Here is a 22,555-nt window from a genome sequence, read left to right on the forward strand (position 1 = left end):
TCAGCCCCTTCTTTTGTACCTTCTCTGCTGGCTGAGAAGTGAAAATTATGATTTCATTGAGGACCCTGAGGCTGTGTAGTCTTAGATATCAGATAAAGCTTTTGTTGTATTTGTGAAGTTTTATCAACTAAAATGGAGTGGGATGCAAACATCAGAGAAATGTGCTTTTTAAAAAGTAGGAAGGGGTTTCTGTTTTAACCTTTGAATTTATATAATACCCTGCCCTCCAGGGATTCTGGTTAATTAAATGTGTTTGTTTTATCCTCACCTGAGGATATGTTTGTTGATTTTAGAGAGAGGAAGGGAGAGAGAGAGAAACATCAATGCAAGAGAGAAACATCAATTGGTTGCCACCTGTACAATGCCTGCACAGTCTTTTGATGTATAGGATGCTCCAACCAACTGAATCACCTGGCCAGGGATAAAGTTTATATATTAGCATGTGTGTGTTTTAAGTGGAAAGTAAGTCTACTTTTAGAGATGGATTCTGTGCTGCCCTTGACTATGTGGTCCAGTTGAAGCTATAAATAGTCATAGCTTTTTGTTATGTTGTCTTTTTTTTTTTCTTTCTTTATAATTTTTCTTTTCCTAACTCAGTAAATGTTAGTTTCATTGTACAGGGCTCAGGCACTGGGTCCCTTTATGGATTCTTTTCCTTGAAAATATAGCTTAAGAAATTTTTTCGGTTCATTCAGATGTATGCTTTTCTTTCTGGAAATAGAACTTTGTAAGTTTGGGTTGCTCCCTCAAAAGTGAACTGGCCCCAGATGTCTGGTTTGTGACTATCCTTCTTCTTTTAGGCAAACCACAGTGAAACTGGACAAAAACAGGGCCCAGTGGAGGTGGCTGACGAGAAGATGCTGAGCGGGCTTACCCGGGACTTGCAAAAGAGGTGCGTGCCAGCAAACTTGGGGGTTGGCGTCTCCTTGAGCCTGGCTCGGTGCTCCAGCCTGAGCTTTTAGTGTGATGGACCCTCCACACACCACCTGCTGTTCTGACACTTCTAGCAGGTCTCCTGTTTTTTCTCTGCAATGATAAATGAGTTAATATAGATCAACTTGGCATTTTTCTGCACTAGTGGTTGGAATGAAACAGCAGATATATTTTATTTCCAGATTTTAAAAAATTGGAAAAACCTGCCAATAAAATACATCTGAAATATTTCTTTGTTTCTCATTAGTTTATTCATTGGACATGTGTATTCACATTGATGAAAGAGCCTTTGTTCCTAGAGTTGCAGTGACCTAGCTAAATACTGTCATTTGTTTCACAGCCTGCCACCCCTCATGGCTCAGAACCTCTCTGTACCCCTGGCCTTTGCCTGTCTCCTACATTTAGCCAATGAAAAGGTAGGTGACTCTGGTAAGCATGGACTTTTTATTAGATAATTTCACGGCTACCTCATAGAATAGCTTATGTACATTGACCTACATGGTACCTTCATCCCAGAGTTTTGACCAGGCACTGAGAAGTAACTTAGAAAAAGGCCATCAGGTGTGATTAGCAATAAAAATAATGAGGAAGACCCAAATGGGAAAATTTTAGGTGTTTCTATTCCCAACTTGAAAACATAAGTACTTTCACATCATTGGGAGTCAAAGGCTTCAAAGGCCAAATCCTACCAGTGCCAAAGTCAAGCAAGACACATGGGAAATGTGGCAGAGAAAAGGGGAGCGCATAGGGAGGAATGAATTCAGATACTCAGGGAAAAAGAAGTGAGCTCTGGAGGCAATGGCCAGCCACATTGGGCCACCAAGTGCAGTGAGGAAACTCTTAGGAATGGAGCTAACTGTCACAAGGAGGGAGGCAGTGGAAATGCCACCTGTGACCGTGTGCCAGGCCCTTCACTGTGCCGTGCTGGCGAGCAGTTATGGAAAGAGCAGGCAGCAGCCCACCCTTAGGAGCCTGTTGATGCTGCAGGGTGTACCCCGAATGTATGGTACTGCTGAAGACTTGCTGTCCTTTGGTATCCCCAGGTAGCTGGGCTCTAATGCAGAGTGACACCTGAAGTAGAGGACTATGGGCTGGGCTTGGGCTGTAACTTGTACCTTGAACAACTGTAGGGCTACAGGTGCCTAGCTGCCACCACTGTAGTTACTCAGCCCTTTCTAGGGTAAGTGCCCTGCCCTGGAAGTGAGAGGTCAGAGGAATGTGATACCTGAAGTGTGGTTTAATAGGATTGATAAGATTGGAATGGAATGGCAGCAAAAATAGGGTGCTGGTAGCAGTGCTGGGAATTACTATGTGCCAGTATCTGATCTCTGACCTCTTAATGACATCAGGAGCAGTGATGATTGTCTCGGTTTCCCAGGCCTGGTTTCCCAGGCCTGCCTTTGCTTTGGACTGACTGTCAGGCCCCCAAGGAGGGAATGTCCCCTGTAGGGTGGCCTTTTGAGCACAGCCTCCAACTAGTCCCAGTGGACCTACTCCTGGGAATCAGGGGCCATGTCTTCTTTTGCCAACTTCTAAACTAATAACCTCACCAGAGAAGTAACTGTCTATTTTGCAGAAGCTAGTTTTGATTTTGGTGGGAAACAAATGCAGAAGAGCCACAGAGCCAGGGCCACATGCTACATGTGTCCAACTGTGAGGTTGATCATTGGGCCTGTAACTGCTAGGCTGGATAGCAACTAAGGCCTGAACAGAATAACCCAGCTTAGCTCCCAAGAGTGAACAGTGGTTTATCAGAGCCAATGGAGGTGGGTGTGGGCCCAGGAACACAACACACACAGCTCCTGGTTGGAGTGAGCAGCCAGGCTGACTGCAGAGCTGGTGTGTCCTGGTCAGAGGTCACGAAGGTAGGGTGGGGGTGTCTGGTTGTGGGAGCCAGTACACAGAAGTCTCCGTGTGATTCCTGACACATCCTAAGGTGTCTGATGTCAGAAGCCAGCTATATGAGGAAAGGATGACTAAGAGAAAAAAACGAATAAAAAGATAATTTGTTGTCCTCATAAGAAATCCACAAATGGCTCTGAGGAGGAGGGTGCACTAGCCACCATCTCTCTGACATTCAGAAGAGTTGCTGCTATGCTTTTCTGGGGGAGGCCTGGGATCTCACATCACCCAATGGACATAGCACACCCAGGCCCCTGAAATGTGGGGCACCTCCAGAGCATCAGTCTGAGAAGCAGAGAGCTCCTTGGGCTGTGTCTTCTCCGAAACGTGTCTTCCCCAAGAGAGCAGCTTCTGGCCCTCACTTGCCCCCCAAGTAGCCAGGGCCCAGGCAGATACTGCTGAGGAGGTTAGTGAGACTTGGGTCTAGCACTATTCTGCTTCCCCAGTGGCAGTACCAGCTTTGTTCCTTTTGCTGTGATCAAGTCTCTGTAAGGGGTCCCAAGGCACTCAGCATTTGAAGAACTGGGAGGTAGCCTCAGGCCACGACCTTTTGGACTAAGCACGGAGGCCATTGTTGGGCCTGGTTTTGTGCTATTTGAGATTTGATTGGTAACTTTGGCCCTGGCAGTAACCATGAAAATCTTAGGGATTTATGTATACTCCAGCTTGTAGCCACCAAGAGAGATCACCTCATACTTAACTACCAGAATATGATCCCTTTCTGGGCTTCCTTTTCCTAGTCTTTTCCTCCTGTCTGGACTCCTCATCAGCCACTCTGGTAAGGAGCTCCTCTCATGCAGTGTTATGGGTTTTGGGACAGCCACTGATGGAAGCTGTGCCCTATGCCTTTGTGGCTGTGAGTGCTAGCAGTGTGTCACTTGTCAGCCTCACCTAAGCAGCTTCTGGAGTTCGAGCTGCAGACATCACACCTGAGTGGTGTGACCTGAGCTTTCCATCTTTAGCAGTCTGGGAAGGTATGCTGTTGCTAGAAAAGGGTGACTGCTGAGCACAGCACATCACACCTCCCTCCAGGGCCGAGTGAGGTTAGGTAAGAAGGGCTATGATAGTGGTCCAGTACTGAGGGAGCACTTGCCTGGGACTGGCGGAGACTTCCTTGGCTGGGAGAGTGGGGAAGAATTGGGCGGTGGGAAAAGCCTGCACAGAGACTGGGGAGAGAGAAGGATGTGTGGCCATCACTCAGGTGGGATTTGGGTATGGGAGGATCTGGAGAGGCCAAGCATGGACAGGTTAGTAAACACACTGTGGCTCCTAGTGGACCCCCCATCCATTTCCCTTTGTTCCTTCAGGACAGATAGCCTAGCTCTTGGGCCCGGTACACAGATTGCGTGGGAACCAGAGCCAGAGAAGGCTTGCTGCTATTTACCCCTGCGAATGGCAAGGATTAGGAACTGGTTCACTCATGTAAACTACATTTGCTGTGACATAATTTTACTTACAGTCATGAGACAAATCGCATTCTTTGTTATATCAGAATTTGTTTGGTGGTTCTTGAATTCTTGGTATACCAGAGTCCATGTATGTCTGATCCACTTGCAGAATCTAAAGCTGGAAGGAACCGAGGATCTCTCTGATGTTCTTGTGAGACAAGGGGCTTGAGTTCACCAGGATGAGTCAGCAGGACGGGGCTTGTCACTTCTTCAGTGACCAGGATGTGTCTACTCAGGGTGCTACAATGTGGAGCTCATGGCAAGGTTTTAGCTGGCTTCCAAGGTGCCCATTTGTCACTCTTTCCTTCTCTCCCTCACAGTCTATGAACCAAAATTGGAAGCTCACCCTTGACTAGCGCTTTCTGCCCTGTAACCACCTAGGTGGAAGGAGAGGGTGAGGGTACAGTTCTGGTGATGAAAACCTATATTCATTCTCTATCCATGTATAGTATTAGTCTCCTAAATTGATCTGTTGTTCTCCACACTTTTTTACCCTTGTAGGAAATGATTTCCCACAGGGCATATGTGGTCCTTTGTCAGCTACCCAATTCGTTGTACATAAAATATACCATGTGCACTTATAAATGTACAATACTAAAAAATAAAATTCTGGGCTCTACCCAGATAGCCCTGTTGGTTAGAGCATCGTCCCAATAATGCCAAAGTTTTGGGCTTAATTCCTGGTCAGGGCACCTACAAGAATCAAGAATAACCAATGAAGAAAAAAAAAAAAAAAGAATAACCAATGAGCCCTGGCTAGTGTGGCTCAGTGGATTGAGCGCCAGCCTGCGAACCAAGAGGTCACCGGTTCGACTCCCTGTCAGGGCACATGCCTGGGTTGCAGGCCAAGCTCCAGTTGGGGGCATATGAGTGGCAACCAACTAATTTTTCTCTCCCTCTCTTTCTCCTTCCCTCCCCTCTCTCTGAAAACAAATAAATAAAATCTTTTTAAAAATAACCAATAAATGTATGAATAAGCGGAACAACAAAGGGATGTTTCTCCCCCCTCCCCGCCCCTCCCCTGTCCCGCTCTTCCTCTCTCTCTCTCTAGAATCAATAATTTTCAAAATAAAAACAATAATAAAATTTGGAGTAATATGCTTGGCAAAATATTTGAGTACCCATTAGGTAAGTATTAGACCTGGTTTGTGCACTCAAGGGGGTGCTGTCTTGGTAGCTAAACAAGATATATGTGTCAGTGTGAGGCAAGAAATGCTTAAGGAAGTGCTGAGATGATGTGTCTGTAGTAGAGTGGAGGAGAGAGAAATCACTGGCTGGAGACGCAGATTTTCAGATCGGATCCATGGGGCCTATGAATACTGCTGGAGAGTGATGGCAGTAAAAACTGCTGACATTGATTAAGTGGCTCCTAAATACCTTCTGTGGCTTGCTTATTTACTTCATTTAGCCTTCTCAATGTTGCTGTGAGGAACATACTATTATCACTCCTATCGTATGGGGGAGAAACAGGACAGAAAGGTCAAGTAACTTGCAGACCGTTAGGAGCTTGGCCCTGAACCAGGAAATCTGCTTCTAGAGTCTTTGGGGTTTTTTTGGTTTTGTTTTGTTTTTTAAATATGCTTCATTGATTATGCTGTTACAGTTGTCCCAATTTCTTTTCCCTTTGTTCCCCTCCATCCAGTGACCTCCCTCCCTCCAGTTGTCCCCACCCTTAGTCCATGTCCATTGGCTGTGCATATAGTTCTTCTCAACCTCTTCCTGTCTACTCCACTCCCTCCTACTATGCTTCTTAATTCCTGTACCATCTCCCTCCCTTTCTCCCCTTCCCGCTTCCAGCTGACCTCCCCCCAATATGTTCCCCATTCCTATGATTCTTTTCCCACTCTCGTTGCCTACTTTGCCTTTGTTTCGATTCCCTAGCCTCTGTTGTTGGTTGTTGTGATACAGTTTTCATTTTAATGTTCATAGTTTTGATCCTCTTTCTCCTAAACAAGTCCCTTTAACATTTCATATAATAGTGGTTTGGATCTGATGAATTCCTTCAGTTTTACTTTGTCCTGAAAGCACTTTCTCTGCCCTTCTATTCTGAATGACAGCTTTGCTGGATAGAGTAATCATGGCTGTAGGTTTCTGCTTTTCATTACTTTGAATATTTCTTGCCAGTCCCTTCTTGCCCACAGAGTTTCTTTTGAGAAATCAGCTGAGAGTCTTGTTGGGACCCCTTCGTGTGTAATTCTCTTCTTCTCTTTTGCTGCTTTTAAGATTCTCTCTTTATCCTTAATTGTTGACATTTTGATTATAATGTGTCTTGGTGTGGTTCTCCCTGGGACCAATTTTTTTTTTAACTCTTTGCTTCCTGGACCTGTAAGTCTATTTCCTTCCCCAAGTTAGGAAAGTTCTGCCTCATTATTTTTTCACATAATTTTTCTATTTCTAGTTCTTCTTCACCTTCTGGCAACCCTATGATTTGGATGTTGGCCTGCTTATAGCTGCACCATAGGTTTCTGAGCCTCTCCTTATTATCCTCACTTTTCGTTTCCTCTTTCTGCACTGGTTGACCGTTCCTTCCCTATGTTCCGATTTGTTTATTTGATCCCTGGTTTTCTTTCCCTCATCACTAGTTTCATATGTGTTTTTGTTCATTTCAGCAGGACTAGCCTTTATTCCTTCCCCGTCTTGTTTAAGATCTGCTGTTAGGTCTGTAAGCATTCTTATAACCAAAGCTCTGAACTGTGCCTCAGAAAAATTTCCTATCTACTGATCTGTTAGATCAGATATTTGCTGTCTGGTCAGCTTTGTGATTGGGATCTCTATCATGATCTCTGTCATCCTGACAGTTTTATGTTTACCTTTGCTTTCTGGGCAGGGCTGTCATACCTCCTACGCTATAGGGGGCAAAGCCCTGTGCACTTGTCACTACCGGGCGACCCTTCTCACCAGCTGTGGCTTCTGTGTGGCGGCGGGGGTCCAAGATGGATTCTTGCCGTTTACTCTCTGCTGAGAGAACAGGAGCTTCTTCCTCCATCCCCACCCCCTCCGGCCTTCACAGTCCAAGGCAATGGGGGTCTGCCTTCCCAGTTGTTGGAATTGCGAGCTGACGGGTCTGGTCTGCAGCCGGGGATGCTCCCCAGGCGCTTCTTGCCTCTTTTAAATACAGTGTCTGTGCTTGCTGTCGCCGGAGCTGCTGCTGCCAGCACAGCTTGACCTCTCCACCCCGGCTTCACCCCTCCTACCCATTCAGACATTGGACTTTCATGTAGCTTTATTTTCTGGAACTTCTGGTTATTTCTGGTTTTGTGGTAGTTGTATTCCTTCTTAGTTGTGGAGGGAGACAGAATGTGTCAGTCTAGGCCTCCATCTTGGCCAGAAGTCTTCTAGAGTCTTTGTTTATAGCTACTCTACTCAGATCACAGACTCGGTGCTTGTAGGTGTGGATCCAAGTGATCCTGTCCTAGGCAGGTCCTGGGTCTCTGCCAACGCATTCTATCGCCATTCCGAAGTCCCTAATTGGTGATTACTCCTGATCATAAAAAACTTGCTCCTAAGCGAAAGACCACAAAACAAAAAAACGAGTAATCCCTTCTACCCAGGAATGTGCTTTCCAAACTGTCCTAAATACAGGGTGGGACAAAAGTAGGGTTACAGTCACTCGTATGGAAAAATAATACAATAATAAACAATAATACTTTGTTTAATGTACTCACAACTGTAAACCTACTTTTGCCCCACTCTGTATTGCCCACTCTGTTGAAAGGGTTAGGTTTCTGAACATACCAAGGGAGAACCTGTGCCCTGTCCTGCTGGGCCAGGGCCTCTAACATGTTTCCACATGCCAGGGCATGCTCATCCTCTGGCTCTGCTCTCATTCCTGGAAGTGGAACCAGCCAAGCCAGTCTCACTCTTAGTTTAGCACACTTCTCTGTGGTGAGGCTGTGCTGGGGTTCAATGGCCAGTAAAACTGCAAGGGTAGTCCCAACTTCCTCAGTGAACTCCCTTCCCTTCCACCCTCCTCCCAAGCTTCTTCCCACTCATTGACATGGTTGCTATGTCATAATTCTTTTGGCTGCATATAACAGAAAGCCAAATATAAGTGGGCTAGTGTGGCAGTTTTACGAAATCACTAGGGACCAAGGATCATTCCAGTTGTCTTCTCTGCCGTCCCTCATGTGTAACTCATCCTTATGCTTCAGTGTGGCTGCTGGAATCCAGCCTTGACTTCCATATTCTGGGTAACATGATGAGGGATTAGGGGAGAAGGCAACCTACTTCTGGTCTCTTATATAATAGATTTATCTTCTCTGAACATTTCATATAAATGGGAACACCATATGTAGTCTTTTGTGACTGGCTTCTTTCACTGAAACGTAATACATACTTTCAAGGTTTATTCAAATTGTAGTGTGTGTCAGTACTTCATTCCTTTTTATAGCTGAGTAATATCCCATTGGATAGACCACATTTTGTTTAGTTATTCATCAGTTGCTAGACATTTATATTGTTTCCATTATTGGCTGTTGTGAATAATGGTGCTATACACATTCATGCACAAGTTTTTGTGGGAAAAAATTTTAATGCTTTTGCATATATATGTAAGAGTATATACATAAGAATGGTAGGGTCACATAGTAATTCATTGTAACTCTTCGAGGAACTGCCAGGCTGTTTTCCAAAGTGGCTGCACCGATTTTACTTTCTAGCAGTGTCCAAATAAATGGTCCAGTTTTTCCACATCTTTGCCAATCGTTATTTTTTTATTCTAGCTGTCCTAATGGATTTGAACTGGCATCTCATTAAGTTTTTTTTTTTTTTTCCTCATTTCCCTGAAGTCTAATGTGTTGATTTTTAAAAATCTTTTTTCCCTGTGTTCTTCAGATTATGTCATTGTTACCAAATTCTCTACAGGTTCATTCATTTTTTTTTTTCCTGCCATCTCCAGTATGCTCTTGAGTCCATATAGCAAAACTTCTTTTTAGTTATAGTTTCAGCTCTATAATATCCATTTTAGTTTTTATTTCTCTTTTGAGATTCCTTGTTTCTTCATTATAATTTTCTTTCAACTACTAGAACATATTTCCTTTTAAAAATTCTTTCAACATATTTAAGTAACTACTTTGAAGATTGCTAAATCCAACATCTGGGCCCATTTAGCATCAATTAGTATTGATTTCTCTCTTAGATATAGATTTATATTCCTGTTTCTTGATGTATTTAGTAATTTTTGGTTGAAAGCGAGATATTTTGAATAACATGTTGGAGTGACTTTAGATTCTGTTGTATTGTGCAGAAGTTCTACTGTTTATTCTGGTAAGCACTTATCTGCCTGGATTCAGACTGCATACTGCACTTCTTATGGCTGCAGATACCGGTACCTGCAGCCAACTGTTTTTATAGCTGCCAACTGCTACTTTTTTTAAATTATATTTTATTGATTATATTATTTCAGTTATTTCCTTTTTCCTCCTTTGCCCCTCTTCACCCATTCCCCCCAACTCCCTCAGGCAATCACCATACTGTTGTCTGTGTCATGGGTCATGCATGTATGTTCTTTGGTTACTCATTTCCTTATGCTGTACTTTACATCCCTATGACTATTCTATAACTACCAATTTGTACTTCTTAATGCCTTCACATTTTTCGCCCATCCCACCAACCCCCCCTCCCATTTGGCAACAATCAGAGTGTCCTGTGTAACTATGACTCTGTTCCTGTTCTGCTTATTTATTTTGTTTTTTAGATTCAATTATTGATAGACATGTATATATTGCCATTTTATTCACATTTTTTATCTTAAAGAAGACCTTATAACATTTCATATAATACTGGTTTGGTAGTGATGAACTCCTTTAGCTTTTTCTTGTCTGAGAAGTTCTTTATCTGCCCTTTGATTCTAAAAGATAGCTTTGTTATGTAGAGTAATCTTGGCTGTCAGTCCTTGCTTTTCATCACTTTGACACTTTCTTGCCAGTCCCTTGTAGCCTGCAAAGTTTCTTTTGAGAAATCAGCTGACAGTCTCATGGGAGCTCCCTTGTGGGTAACTAACTGCTTTTGCCTTGCTGTTTTCAGATTCTGTTTGTCTTTATCTTTAGCATTTAAATTATGATGTGTCTTGGTGTGGGCCCTTTGGGTTCATCTTGTTTGGGACTCTGCACTTCCTAGACTTTTATGTCTATTACCATCACCAAGTTAGAGGCGTTTTTTGTCATTTTTTCAAATAGGTTTCCAATTTCTTGCTCCCTCTTCTTCTGGTGCTCCCATGATGTGAATTTTGGTGCACTTGAAATTGTCCCTGAGGCTCTCTATACTATCCTCATATTTTTTAATTCTTTTTTCTTCTTGCTATTCTGGTTGGTTATTTTGTGCTTCCTTGTATTCCAAATCACTAATTTGATTCTCGGCTTCATCCATTCTATTGTTGATTCCCCGTACATTGTTCTTTATTTCAGTTACTGTATCCTGCATTTCTGACTGGATCTTTTTTATGCTGTTGTGGTCCTCACTAAGTTCCTGAGCATCCTTATAAGCAGTGTTTTGAACTCTTCATCTAGTAGGTTGCTTATATCCATTCTGTTTAGTTCTTTTTCTGGAGTTTTGTTGTGTTCTTTCATTTGGGCCATGTTTCTTTGTCTTCTCATTTTGGCAGCCTCCCTGAGTTTGTTTCTATGTATTAAGTAGAGCTGCTATGACTCCTAGGCTTAGGAGAGTGGCTTAATGTAGTAGCTGTCCTGTACAGTCCAGTGGCACATCTGCCCTATTATCCAAGCTCAGTACTCAAGGTGTGCCCACTGTGTTGGCTGTGTACATCCTCCTGCTGTATTTGAGCTCTCGTTGTTCCAAGGTCAGCCACAGCCTGCGTTCTGTCTGGGGTCACACAGCATAACCTAGAAAGCGATCTACAGATGGCTGCTACTTGTGTTAGGCTTGGAGCTGCCTAGGAGAGGCCAATCTGTGAACCAAGGCTGACTGTTGCTAGGGCTGGGTTGGGGCAACTTATCAAGAGGTACAGGGCTTACTGATGCCTGGTGCTGCTATTTTGAGAGAACTTAGGAAAATGTGCAGCATGGGCCAAGACAAGCCATTCGAATGGAAAAGCCACTGGGAAGAGCTTGAGTGCGCCTAAAAGTTGGGCGGGGCAGGGCCTTAGGGAATCACTGGGGTGGGGCAAACAGTGTGAGCCAGGTTGATGGAATCTCAGATATGGCACCCACCTGCCAGCTCTGTGGCTCTGTGGGGGGAGGGCTCTGAAGAAGAATAATTAATTGCCTCTGCCTGCTCTTCTGTCTGAGAGAAAGTTGCCCCCCACTTCTACCCGCACAATTCAGTTCCTCTCCATATGTCTTGATTCCTTTCAATCTGTTGCCCCCAAGCTGGGTCTCAGAGGGAGTGAGTCTGATGAGTAAGTCTGTGCACAGGCCCTTTAAGAACTGCCTGGGACTCCACAAGTTTCTGTCTTCCAGAGCCTCAGTTTCTACTGGTTTTTACAGCCAGAAATTATGGTGACTTCTCTTCCTGGCACTGGAACCGTGGGCAAGGGGGCTGTTGTGGAGCTGGGGCCCTTTGCTCCTGAAATGTCCCTCCTGATTTTTATTCGATATATGTGGGTCTGGGACCAGCCCGTTCTGCATCTGCCCCTCTACCAGTCTTTATGTGGTTTCTTCTTTAATTCCATAGTTGAAGGACTTCCATTCAGCTTGATTTCTCATGGTTCTGAATGATGGTTGTTTTACAGTTTAGTTGTAATTTTGATGTGGTTGTGCAAGGAGGTGAGCTGTGTTTACCTACACCTCCATCTTGACCGGAAGTCCTGTTCTGCTGTTTTTAGGGCCTGGTTCCACAGGTCTGCTGTGTGCTTGGAAAATTTGGGGGTTGGCCAAGGATTTGGGTAGAGATGGGGCTCCTCTCTGTGACTTCCTTGTTAGAATAGGATTTCCCCATCTTCCAGTTGCTGTGCCTCTTATGAGCTCTGAGCCCATCTAACGTCAGAGTTGGCCACACAGGGTGCATGTGGTTGGGGAATGTGCTCAGAAAAGAGAAGCCTTCACCCTCACAGCTTTCACTCTGCATTCATGCTCTCTCAGGAGTAAACGTCCTCACCAGGTTTCCCCATATACACCTAGTTGAACTGTGGTGAGAACAGCTTATGCTCAAAATTTGTGTCTTGTTTCTTCTAAAGGTCCTCACACTGCAGGGTTTCCAGATTTAAATTCCAACAGCTTTTCCAGCCCTCCAGTGCCTCTACACCTCACACTCTTATTGTTTACAGGATCCTTAATGCTCTCTGAAGTTATCTCAGTCATTATCCCCTCCTGTATGCCCTACCTCCCCAGCTCCTAAAGCGTCCATAGTATGTGCTCAGTACACACTGAATGAATATAAGATTGTAAAACTAAAAAAACAAAATGTGGAAATTAATCAGTGAATAGCCTTGGGACAGAAAAGGGGTGGGGGGTGTGTGTGTCAGAAGTACCTAGCCCCTAGCCTCCCTGTGCCTCAGTTTCCTCATTTATCGGGTATGATCAGCCCTTCTTTCCCACTTCTCCGGCCTAATATTTATAGAAGTAGTTTGAGGAAAGCTGAAGTTGTACAAGCACAAAATGGTTATCTACCACAGGAACATCCCCAACAGTTTTACACACAAACATTGTTCTTCTTAATCCCCAGCTGAGGGGATCACTGGGTAGTATAATTTGCTATTCTGTCACTTGAGGACTCCAGGGTTTGGTGTCCAGACTGGAGTCCTGTTTCCCAGTGATGACTGTTAGTGAAGCAAAGAGGAGCCTGTTTGCTCACCTCACCTGCCCATCAGATGCACCGGCCACACTGCTCACATCCTTCTGCAGAAGCAAAACGTTTCCCTGCAGGCTCCACTATCACCAAGCTTCAGCTTGAATTCTTCTAAGTCCTGAACTCATCATATTTTATCTTTTTCAATAAAAATGATTTATTAAATAAAGGGTTGTGATTTCATTTGTATACCTTTCTAAGATTTTCACATGAGTAAATCCTCAGATCAGGGAGAAAAGAACGCCTTGTCAAATGTGACAATATCACATTGTGTCTGTGGTACCCCACTGTAAGCCTGCAGTGCCTCTTAGTGGGTTGACAGCTCAACACTTCTTTCTCGATTCATGTCTCTTGTTTATGGTGTCCCTACCCCGTCTCCACAACAACGACTGTGGTGGCAGCGGCACTTCCAATGAAGGTAAACTTATTTTGTTCTGTGGGGTTGGTCAGCTGGAAAGTTTGCTTCCAGAGCTCTGCTAAATAAGCCTGTTTTATTTCCTGGGAAAGAAACCTAAGTCTCACAAATTCCCTTGCTTGTCTGGAGGCTCTGGAGCAAGTGTTGCAGGTGTCTTAGTCCCAGCCTACAGTACCTCTTTCTAACAAATCTTTCATAGAGTTTTCCCTGGATGAGGATAAATGGAATTCAGTCACCACTGGGCTTCCCAGAGTGGGACCTAGAATGAAACAGGTTGCAGAACCAGGGAACAAGGAGGACAGAGAAGGGAAGGCTGAAGAATGAGAGCTGACCCCTCTTCTCGCAGGAGGAGCATTAGGGTAGGAAAGCAGGTGATGAGAGAAGAAAAGTCATCGAGGCTCAGCTACAGCTGTGCTTGTCCTCAGCAGAGACACGGAACTGCCTTCTATCAGGTGGGAGCCCAGTTTGGAAAACCACCTCTGTTCTTATGGATAAAGAAGAGCATGGAGTTCATGATATTTCCTTAAAACTGGCCCTCTGGGTCTCAGCCATCTGTATCATTAGTCTGGTCAGGAGACAGGAATGAATCATGTGAACAGAGAACATATCTGTGATAAGAGCTGTTTCCCAGATGTACAGAGTTGTTGACACTGAAAGGGCAAGAAAGGGAGCTCTCCAGTTCAGGTGAGTAGCAGCTGCTGGGAGTAACCACCAGGGCTGGGGAATGAGGGGAACAGAACGGGCACACACCGGCCCCTGAGGCGGGACTGCCCAGGGGTGCTCTGTCTTCCAAGTGTTGGGAAATTGGAAACTGCTGCTACAGCAGAAACTGCCATGGAGGGGTGAAGAAGCTGCGAGACACTTGCAGGATCAGGGAGGGCAGGTCCCTTTTTCCCAGGTCTGCTGTCTGCTTTCCGGCATGACCTAACAGGAGCTCCTGGCAAAGCTGGAAGGTGGCTGGAGTGCCAGACTCAGCATCACCTGCAGGGAGCAGAGGGGGTTTGGAGCTGGGAGACAGTCACCCAGCAGCTGGCACAGGATGGATCTCATCTAAGGAGCTGTAAAATCCTTCTTTGCTACTTTGTCTTGAAATGGTATTTATTGATACGTGTGAGGGCAGGGAGGCCTCAAGGAGGAGGTAGTGCCCATCTATCTGCCTCTGAGGGGCAGAGGCTGGCTGCAGGGCTCCAGGCTGAGGAGCAACGGTGAAGGGAGGGTGTGCAGACATGGCCAGTGCCAACGCTACCCTCTGAACTCCCATTCGGTGTGTGGCCTCCTCCCACTTCCACCCATCCTCCTCCCTCATCTCCACAACCTCCACTCTTCTTCCAGCAGAACGCTTAATCTGCTATCAGGGATTCCCTTCCTGCTTCCTCCTCTCATTCCATCTTCTGCTCTGTGCTTTAGAAGCTCTCTTGAGCCCCAGGCAGCAGCGGAGCTGTGGGCGATGTGCTGCAGGATGCTCCAGCCTGCCTGTGCCTGTGCCACCCCCTGTCCCCTGAGGCTCCTCATGGTGATGCCCCCCCAACCCCCAGGACTTAAGGCACCTCCACAGTCTCCACTGAGCCTGCCATCCAAAAGACTGCTGCCACAGCTCCTCTGCGGAGACCCTCAGGTCCTGGCTGGTCGCCCTGGGCAGTGAGGAGGGGCCCACGACGCCATGTGCATCTCTGTGGTGCAGCGGCTCTGCCCTGTGGCCCGCAGGTCCTTCCTTGGATGTGCTCTTGCTCTCATCACTGAGCACCAACACAGGCTCTAGGAAGGACCCTGCAATCAGGCCACAGACCAGTGGAGGACAGATGTGTGACTATCATGCTACCACAGGGTCAGCTACTTGCCTGCTTCTGCTCTGCGCACACCTTAGTGTGAGCCAGTTCTCCGCTGCCTGTAGTAGGGTTTCTTTGATGTGAAAACAAAATGAAACAAAACATGTATGTGTTCAAACTACTGTAACACTGTCTTTTCTGTTAAATCAGCTTGATCTCATCTCACTGGCACAGACACAAATAGGCAGCCCACTCCAGAGGACATGCCAGGAACGGGTGGGAAGATGGTTGACATCAGGGACTGTCAGGGAAAGGTAGGTAGATGCGGCAAAGGGATCAGTCTGGGGAATGACAGGTAACATCAGGGTTTGCAAGATGGTGGGGAACTGCCCCAGCCAGTGTGGCTCAACTGGTTGGGCATTGTCCCACAGAGTGAAAGGTTGCTGGTTCAATGCCCAGTCAGGGCACTTACAATTGATGTTCCTCACATCGATGTTTCTCTCCCTCCCTTCCCCTCTCTAAAATAAAAAAACAATAATAAAAATAAATTTTTTAAAAGCTTGTGGGGAATTGATTGTCCTTCCACTGATGGCTTGGAGGAAGAGGTTCCAGGGAGCAGATACTGGCCCCTGGGGCAGGGCTGCCGAGGGGTGCTCTGTCGTAAATGGTATAACCTTTTTGGAGGGCATTTTGGCTGTATATATTTTGTAATATAAACGTATATACCCTCCAGCCCCAAAATTACATTTCCAGGTCTTTGTTTGAGACTACTTTCCCAGGTGCACAGAGGGGCTTATAAAGAATGTTCTTTACAACATTGTCTGAAGTATCTAAATTACTAAATTTTTATTATTGGTGAGATTGTTAAATAAGCAGCCACACCGTGTACTAATATGCAATAGCTAAAAAGAATATCCTGAGGTAGGAACAGCTCCAATTTTAAAAAGTTGTAAAAAAGTATACCATTTATACAAACAATATATTTGTGTATATGTGAATATATGTATTATGCGATGAATTGTGTCTCTAAAAAATATGTTGATGTCCTAACCTCCAGTACTGTTACTGTGGCCTTATTTGGAAAGAGGATCTTTGTACAAGGGTGGGCCCTTATCCAACATGACCAGAGTCATGCCCATTAGGATGGCTACCATTTAAAAGGAGAAACAAAACGAAACAAAACAGAAAATGAGTGCTGGTGAGGATGTGGAGAAATCAGAAACTCTGTGCACTGTTGGTGGTCATGTAAATTGGTGCAGCCACTAGAAAAACAATGGAGGTTTCTCAAAAAATTAAAAATAGAATTAACACATGATCCAGCTATTTCACTTCTTGGTCTATACCCCAACAGAATTGAGATGATGGTCTGTAAGAGGTGTCTGCACACCCATATTCATGGCAGCATTATTCACAACAACCAAAAGGTAGGAAGCAACCGCAGCATTTATCTGGGACCGCCATACTGAAAACTAGAGTGGAGGGGTGCTGGCTGGGGCTATGGGCTGAGAGCCATCAGCAAACCCTGGCTCTGCCACCAGCTCGCTCTGTGCAGTAGCAGTTCACTTTCTGTTGCTCTGGCAAATATACACAGTAGAGTTGAATTGCGCTCTTCTAGCTGGCATGGCTCTCACAGATTGGAAACAATGGCCCATTGTACCAGCCAGGCATGCCTTACTTGCCTCAGACTCATTCAGCCTGAGGAACCGTGGGGACCAGCTCCCCCAGAGTGGCCCAGGGACACTGAGGTCAAACCTGTGATGTCAGCTCCTCACTCCCACGCTGGCATAACTCAAGTCATAACTAAATGGTTATCTGAAAGGACACATGAGGCCAGAATGAGGGTCCCATCCCTGCTTTCCCATATATAATGCAGCCAGCCTTGTGCCTGGCACCCCTTGAGCAAGTCCCGCCCTCAGGGTCTTGCCCAAATGCCTCCCAGGGTTCACATGTTCCTCTCCACTGAGCTGACTCAGACTGGCCCCTTCTACCAGGCACTGAAATTTCAGGGGGCTGCCAGCTAGACTGGCACCGGTCTCTCTGCTGTGTCCTCTCCTCTGGCTCTCGAGGATGACCCTGCTTGTCGGGGCCTGGCTCTCCTGGTTTCCTGTGTGTGGGAGTGGGAGTCTGGGGGGCAGGAACTGGGCAGGGTTCCACTCCCAGGCCAGCCTACGTGAGGATAAATATATGCCTGACCCTGCATGTCTCCATCTGCTGCCTGTCCCCACCGAGTGCAGACAGCTCTGCTGTGGATGGTTGTAGAGGTGTCAGCTCAGCTCTGAGTCGGCTGGTGAAGAGCCATATGTCCCTGGAAATAGCGAAATTCAGTTTGCTGACTCAGCATAAAGCACAAAATTGGAACACAAAGGGGTCTCTAGGCAAAGGCTGGGCCAATGGGATATAGGTCTTTGATAGGGGCCCCTTGCACTGTCAGTGCCTGTTCTCCTCTGTCAATTACTGGGGAAGACCCCATGTGTTAGGCAGGCCTTACCATGGGCAACTTGAGTGGACCAAGAATTAACAGGACTCTCTCCATTAATTTTGACTAAAATGGTTTCTCTTGGTTAGAATTAGCACTTTTCTTCATAGGGGAGGGGAAACTTTCCCTCTTACCTTCTTAAGGTTCTGTACCTGAGTCCTGCAAATTAAACTACAATAAGACAGATTAGCAGGAGAAAAAGTCTACAGTTTTTATTTTATATGCACAGTGGACTCACAGAAAAGTGAGAAACCCAAAGAAGCTGTTAGGATTGGGAGAAGTAACTGGACACATGAAAGAGTGTTTGGGCTCCTAGAGGCTATAAATTGTGAGAAGGTGACTGGGAAATGTATGGTAAATAAGGATTATTTAGTAAGGTTTGTTTTGCAAACTCATCTCTGCAGCCTCCAGTCTGCTTTTTATGAGAGAGAGAGAGAGAGAGAGAGAGAGAACACCTTTACAAGTAGAAATGTGTGCCCCGCTGTTCAGCAGAAGGAGTTAGAGCAGGGAGCTCTTCCTGTGTCGGCAGTTTCTCAGTTCCCTTCAGCTCACAATAATCCTTATACCAAAATGGCATATTTGTGGGTAGCATATTCTGGACCCCTTCAGCTGCATTAGCTGAACAGGTCATTGCAAACTCTATATACTTTTGGCACCTTGTTTTTGTGGTACTGTATTTCCATTTGCTCTGGAGGCATTCAACTCTCAGCCACTCCCATCCTAGACTGCTTTCCATTCTTTCCGTCGCCTCAGCAAACTCCTCCTACAGCCCCTCCTACTTCTCCCCAGTGATCTTAATCAGATCTCTCTGTATCAATGCTTTAATCTTTCCTAGGTCAGGAACACTTAAGCAGGTCCTCAGTTTGGGGCTCCAGCACTACATGAGGAATTCCTGGCTTGGTTTTCTAGCCTCAAGAGGATTTAACAAATCTAATCTGAGATTTCCCTTCAAGATCCCGTTGCAGTGGTCCCAACATCCATCACTGTGGCCCCCTGAGTAAAGTCTGCCTTACCTACCCTTCTTTAACAGGTGTCCTGACTACTCCAGGCTTCTCCAGAAGGACTGGGGACGATAAGGTCTGGGTGCCTCAGGAGCTGTCAGCCAGATACCAGAACAGACTGCAAAGGTAGATCTTTATTAAAAAAACAGGCCCATCTTGTCTTCGTTTGTGTGGCTCACTGGTTGGAGTGTTGTCCCATAACCAAGGGTTTTAGGTTTGATTCCTGGTCAGGGCACATACTTAAGTTGCAGGTTTGATCCCTGGTCCGGGCACAAAGGGGAGGCAGCCAATTGATGTTTCTCTGTCCTCCTTCCTCTCTCTAAGTGCAAGAAATAAATAAATAAATAAAAAGCGATCCCTGTCTTGAAGAGCCCCTTTCTAATCACAAGACTTTGCCAGCTACCATGGGGAGTCTGTGAGATTCAACACTAGGTCTCCTGACTTCAGTTTCAGGCTCTCATACTGGAACCTACTGAACAGCCTAGGTGTGGGAAGCTATAAAAAGTAACTCGGGTCTTCCAGCCAAGATGGAGGCCTAGATAGACACGTAGCATCTCCCTCCATAACTAAGAAGTAATACAACTATCTCAAAACTAGAGACAACTAGAAGTTCCAGGAAACTGAGCTGCATGGAAGTCCAACAAACAAAGATATAAAGAAGAAATACTCATCAGACCGGTAAGAGGGGTGGAGCCAGGTTGGAGAGGAAGCAGTGTGGTGCCGGCAGCGGTGGTGGCAGTGGCAGGCTGACGGAAAATGCAGTCTCACATTTTAAAAAGTAGGGAGGGACACCTAGGGAGTGTTCCCAGCTCCAGACCAGACTGCACAGCTCACAGTTCCAGTGCCGGGGAAAATAAAGCCTCATTGTTTCTCACTGTGCAAGCCAGTGGGAGTTGGGGAGGAGGAAGAAACTGCCAGTGTCTCAGCAGAGTCCACTTGTTAAGAGGGCCCCTATGGTCCGAGTATGTCCGCAGAACCACCCACTCTGGGAATGATGGCCAGGAAAACAGTTGGAGAGGCACCAGTCCCATATGGGAAGTGGGAGAGGTGCCTGGAAAAGGGGCGAGTGCTGAGCAAGTGGCGTTGTTCCCTCTCTGACCCCTTCCCCACCTATAGCACCACAACATGGTAAAATGGGCCACTCCCATGCTGACAAATACCTAAGGCTCTACCCCTTACAACGTAACAGGTGCAACAACTCTATCTAAGACACAGAAGCAAACAAACACAGGAGACTGTCAAGATGAGGAGACAGAGAAGTATGGTCGAAAGAGGGAATGGATCAAGGTTCCAGTGGGAGAACTGAGCAACAAGGAGAGAGCCAACCTAACAGATGTAGAGTTCAAAACACTGGTGATAAAGATGCTCACAGAGTTGACAGATATGCTTAAGTATGGCGAATGCATAAGGGAAGAAGTGAAGGCTATGCTAAATGAAACAAAGGGAAACCCACATAAAACCAGTGGTGAAGGGAAGAAAACCGGGGTTCAAATCAACAATTTGGAACACAAGGAAGAAAAAGTCAACCAGTACAGAATGAGAAAACAGGAATTGAAAAAAATGAGAGGCTTAGGAACCTCTGGGACAACTTTAAACGTACCAACATCCTAATCATAGGGGTGCCAGAAGGAGAAGAGGAAGAGCAAGAAATCGAAAGCTTATGCGAAAAAATAATGAAGGAAAACTTCCCAAATTTGGCAAAGGAAATAGACATACAAGTCCAGGAAGCACAGAGAGTCCCAAACAAGCTAGCCCCAAGGAGGGCCATACCAAGAAACATCATAATTAAAATGCCAAAGTTTCAAGATAAAGAGAGAATCTTAAAAGCAGCAAGAGAAAAGCAGAAAGCAGACAGTTACTTACAAAGGGGTGCCTATAAAACTATCAGCTGATTTCTCAAAAGAAATTTAGCAGACAAGAAGGGACTGGCAAGAAGTATTCAATGTGATGAAAAGCAAGGACCTATAACCAAGATTACTCTATCCAGCAAAGCTAGCATTTAGAATGGAAGGGCAGATAAAGTGCTTCCCTGACAAGGTAAAGCTAAAGAAGTTCATCATCACCAAGCCATTATTATTTGAAATGTCAAAGGGACTTAAGAAAATCAAAACTATGAACATTAAAATGACAACAAACTCACAACTATCAACAGTAGAATCTAAGAAATAAAAACAAAATCAAACTAAGCAAACAACCAGATCAGGAACAGAATAATAGGTGTGGATATCATTTGGAGGGTTATCAGCTGGAAGGGTGAAGGGGAGAAATGGGGAAATGGTGCAGGGATTAAGAAGCATAATTAGTTGGTACAATAGCGACAGGGGGAAGCTAAGAATAATATAGGAAAGGGTGAATCCCAAGAACTTATATACACGACCCATGGACATGAATAAGGGTGGTGGTGTTGTGTTGCTCGATGGAAGGGGGTTACTGGGCAGAGGGGAGCAAAGGGAAAAAGAAATTGGGACTACTGTAACAAAATAAAATATACTTAAAAAAAGGAAAAACAAACAAAAAGTGTCTTGAATAACTTTCTCTTTAATACCTCCCCATCTCCTCTGGAGGTGGGAGCCCCTTTGACTCTTTTTCTTCATTTCTGGGGCAGATCCAGGTATCCCCATCTGAGAAGGTTGCTCGTATCCTCTCCCAGCCCAGTGCTCCCCTGTCTGGCACCCGATGCCCAGGGTGGGTCTCTCGGGCTTCTTCTAGCTGTGCTTGGGGTTGGGCCTAGGACAACCTATTCCTCTGCGTCCTGGACGTGTTTCTTCAAACACTGCTCCCTCAGCCTGCCATCCCCACGTGCAGTCCCTCACTAGGCCCTACACCCCTGCCAGAGGCTGCTGCCAGCACTGGCTCAGTCTGGTGGACCTGGGCATACCAGGGATGGGGCTTCAGAGATGTTGCCCCTGCCGGAGAGATTTCCACACCCCTCAACACGTCCTGTCCCTTGGGGAGTGTTAGAGCTTCCTGCTGGGTCTGGGTCATTACTCTCCTTTCTCCCAGGGCACTCTTCGGGGTTGGGGGGGTGGGGGGCCTTTTCCTGTTTGCCCTGAAACATTGGTGCTGGGAGCTGGCCAGGCTTCTGGAAGATAAAGGAAGCAGGTGTGCCCTCTCACTGAGGAGGCCATGTGTCTGCTGCTGCTGGTCATTCTGCCTTCCTGTGGGAACAAGGACAGGCAGGTAGGGAGGAGGCAGCACGGCGGCTCCCTGTGACAGACGAAGAGTGGCTGACTTCACATATCCTGCTCTTGGACCCCATGGACAACCAGCAGCGCTGCTCAGCGAGTCTGGCCAGGCCTGAGGCAGGAGCAGGAAGTTTGTGTGTGTGATCTTCCTCACCCTGTGTGATTGATGGACACTGACCACTGACCCCCAAAGAAAGACCTGCATCTCCTTAGCCTCCAAACAACAGGGGACCCATTGAGTGCATCTGTGTGGCTTCATGGCCGTCGAGAGGCCCAGCCCATGGGAGCAGGTGGCCACATCATCTGCTGTAGGAAGTTCTAGGAAGTCATAGCCCGGTGGCCTCTACCCTAGGCATTCCAGGCAGTGGTGCCCAGCGTGGCACCTGGGTCAGGTGAGGGCACAGGGCTGCCCTCCACGCCACCCTTGGCAGGTTGGCAGGCACCCCACAGGAGCCCTGGCTCTCCTTCCTGCCAGGACGTGGGCTGGGCCCTTGGTTGCCTCCATTGTGGTGACATCCTCTTCAGGGACTGTCAGCTTTTGAGGCGCTCTGCTCCTGCTGGAGGCCCAGCCTCATGGATGGGGACACTCCAAGTTCCTCACTGGCTGGAAGGCAAAGGGGAAATCCTGACCTGATTCTCTTTGGGGGACCAGTTCTGTGGCCTTGGTGCCTACAGGGTGTTCAGAAC

General features: G+C 46.2%; 1 protein-coding gene across 4 annotated transcripts in view; it reads left to right on the forward strand.

Moving 5' to 3' along the window:
* NCAPH (non-SMC condensin I complex subunit H) overlaps positions 1-13,149 on the forward strand; it is a 53,628-nt gene extending 40,479 nt beyond the window's left edge. Inside the window, exons 16-18 of one of the 4 annotated variants that reach the window (XM_090281820.1) lie at positions 801-892; positions 1,274-1,362; positions 12,949-13,149. In XM_090281820.1, the coding sequence (XP_090137946.1) occupies positions 801-892; positions 1,274-1,362; positions 12,949-13,130 (363 nt within the window). In that variant the 3' untranslated portion in view covers positions 13,131-13,149. Of the gene's footprint in view, positions 1-800; positions 893-1,273; positions 1,363-4,392; positions 4,924-12,948 lie in introns of those variants that run through there. The other 3 variants (XM_090281823.1, XM_090281822.1, XM_090281821.1) reach the window with 3 other exon arrangements.
* The last annotated feature ends 9,406 nt before the right edge of the window (positions 13,150-22,555 follow it).

This window comes from Furipterus horrens, unplaced genomic scaffold, assembly GCF_987537825.1.
Source record: "Furipterus horrens unplaced genomic scaffold, mFurHor1.1.pri manual_scaffold_6, whole genome shotgun sequence".
NCBI classification, from domain to species: Eukaryota; Metazoa; Chordata; class Mammalia; order Chiroptera; family Furipteridae; genus Furipterus; species Furipterus horrens.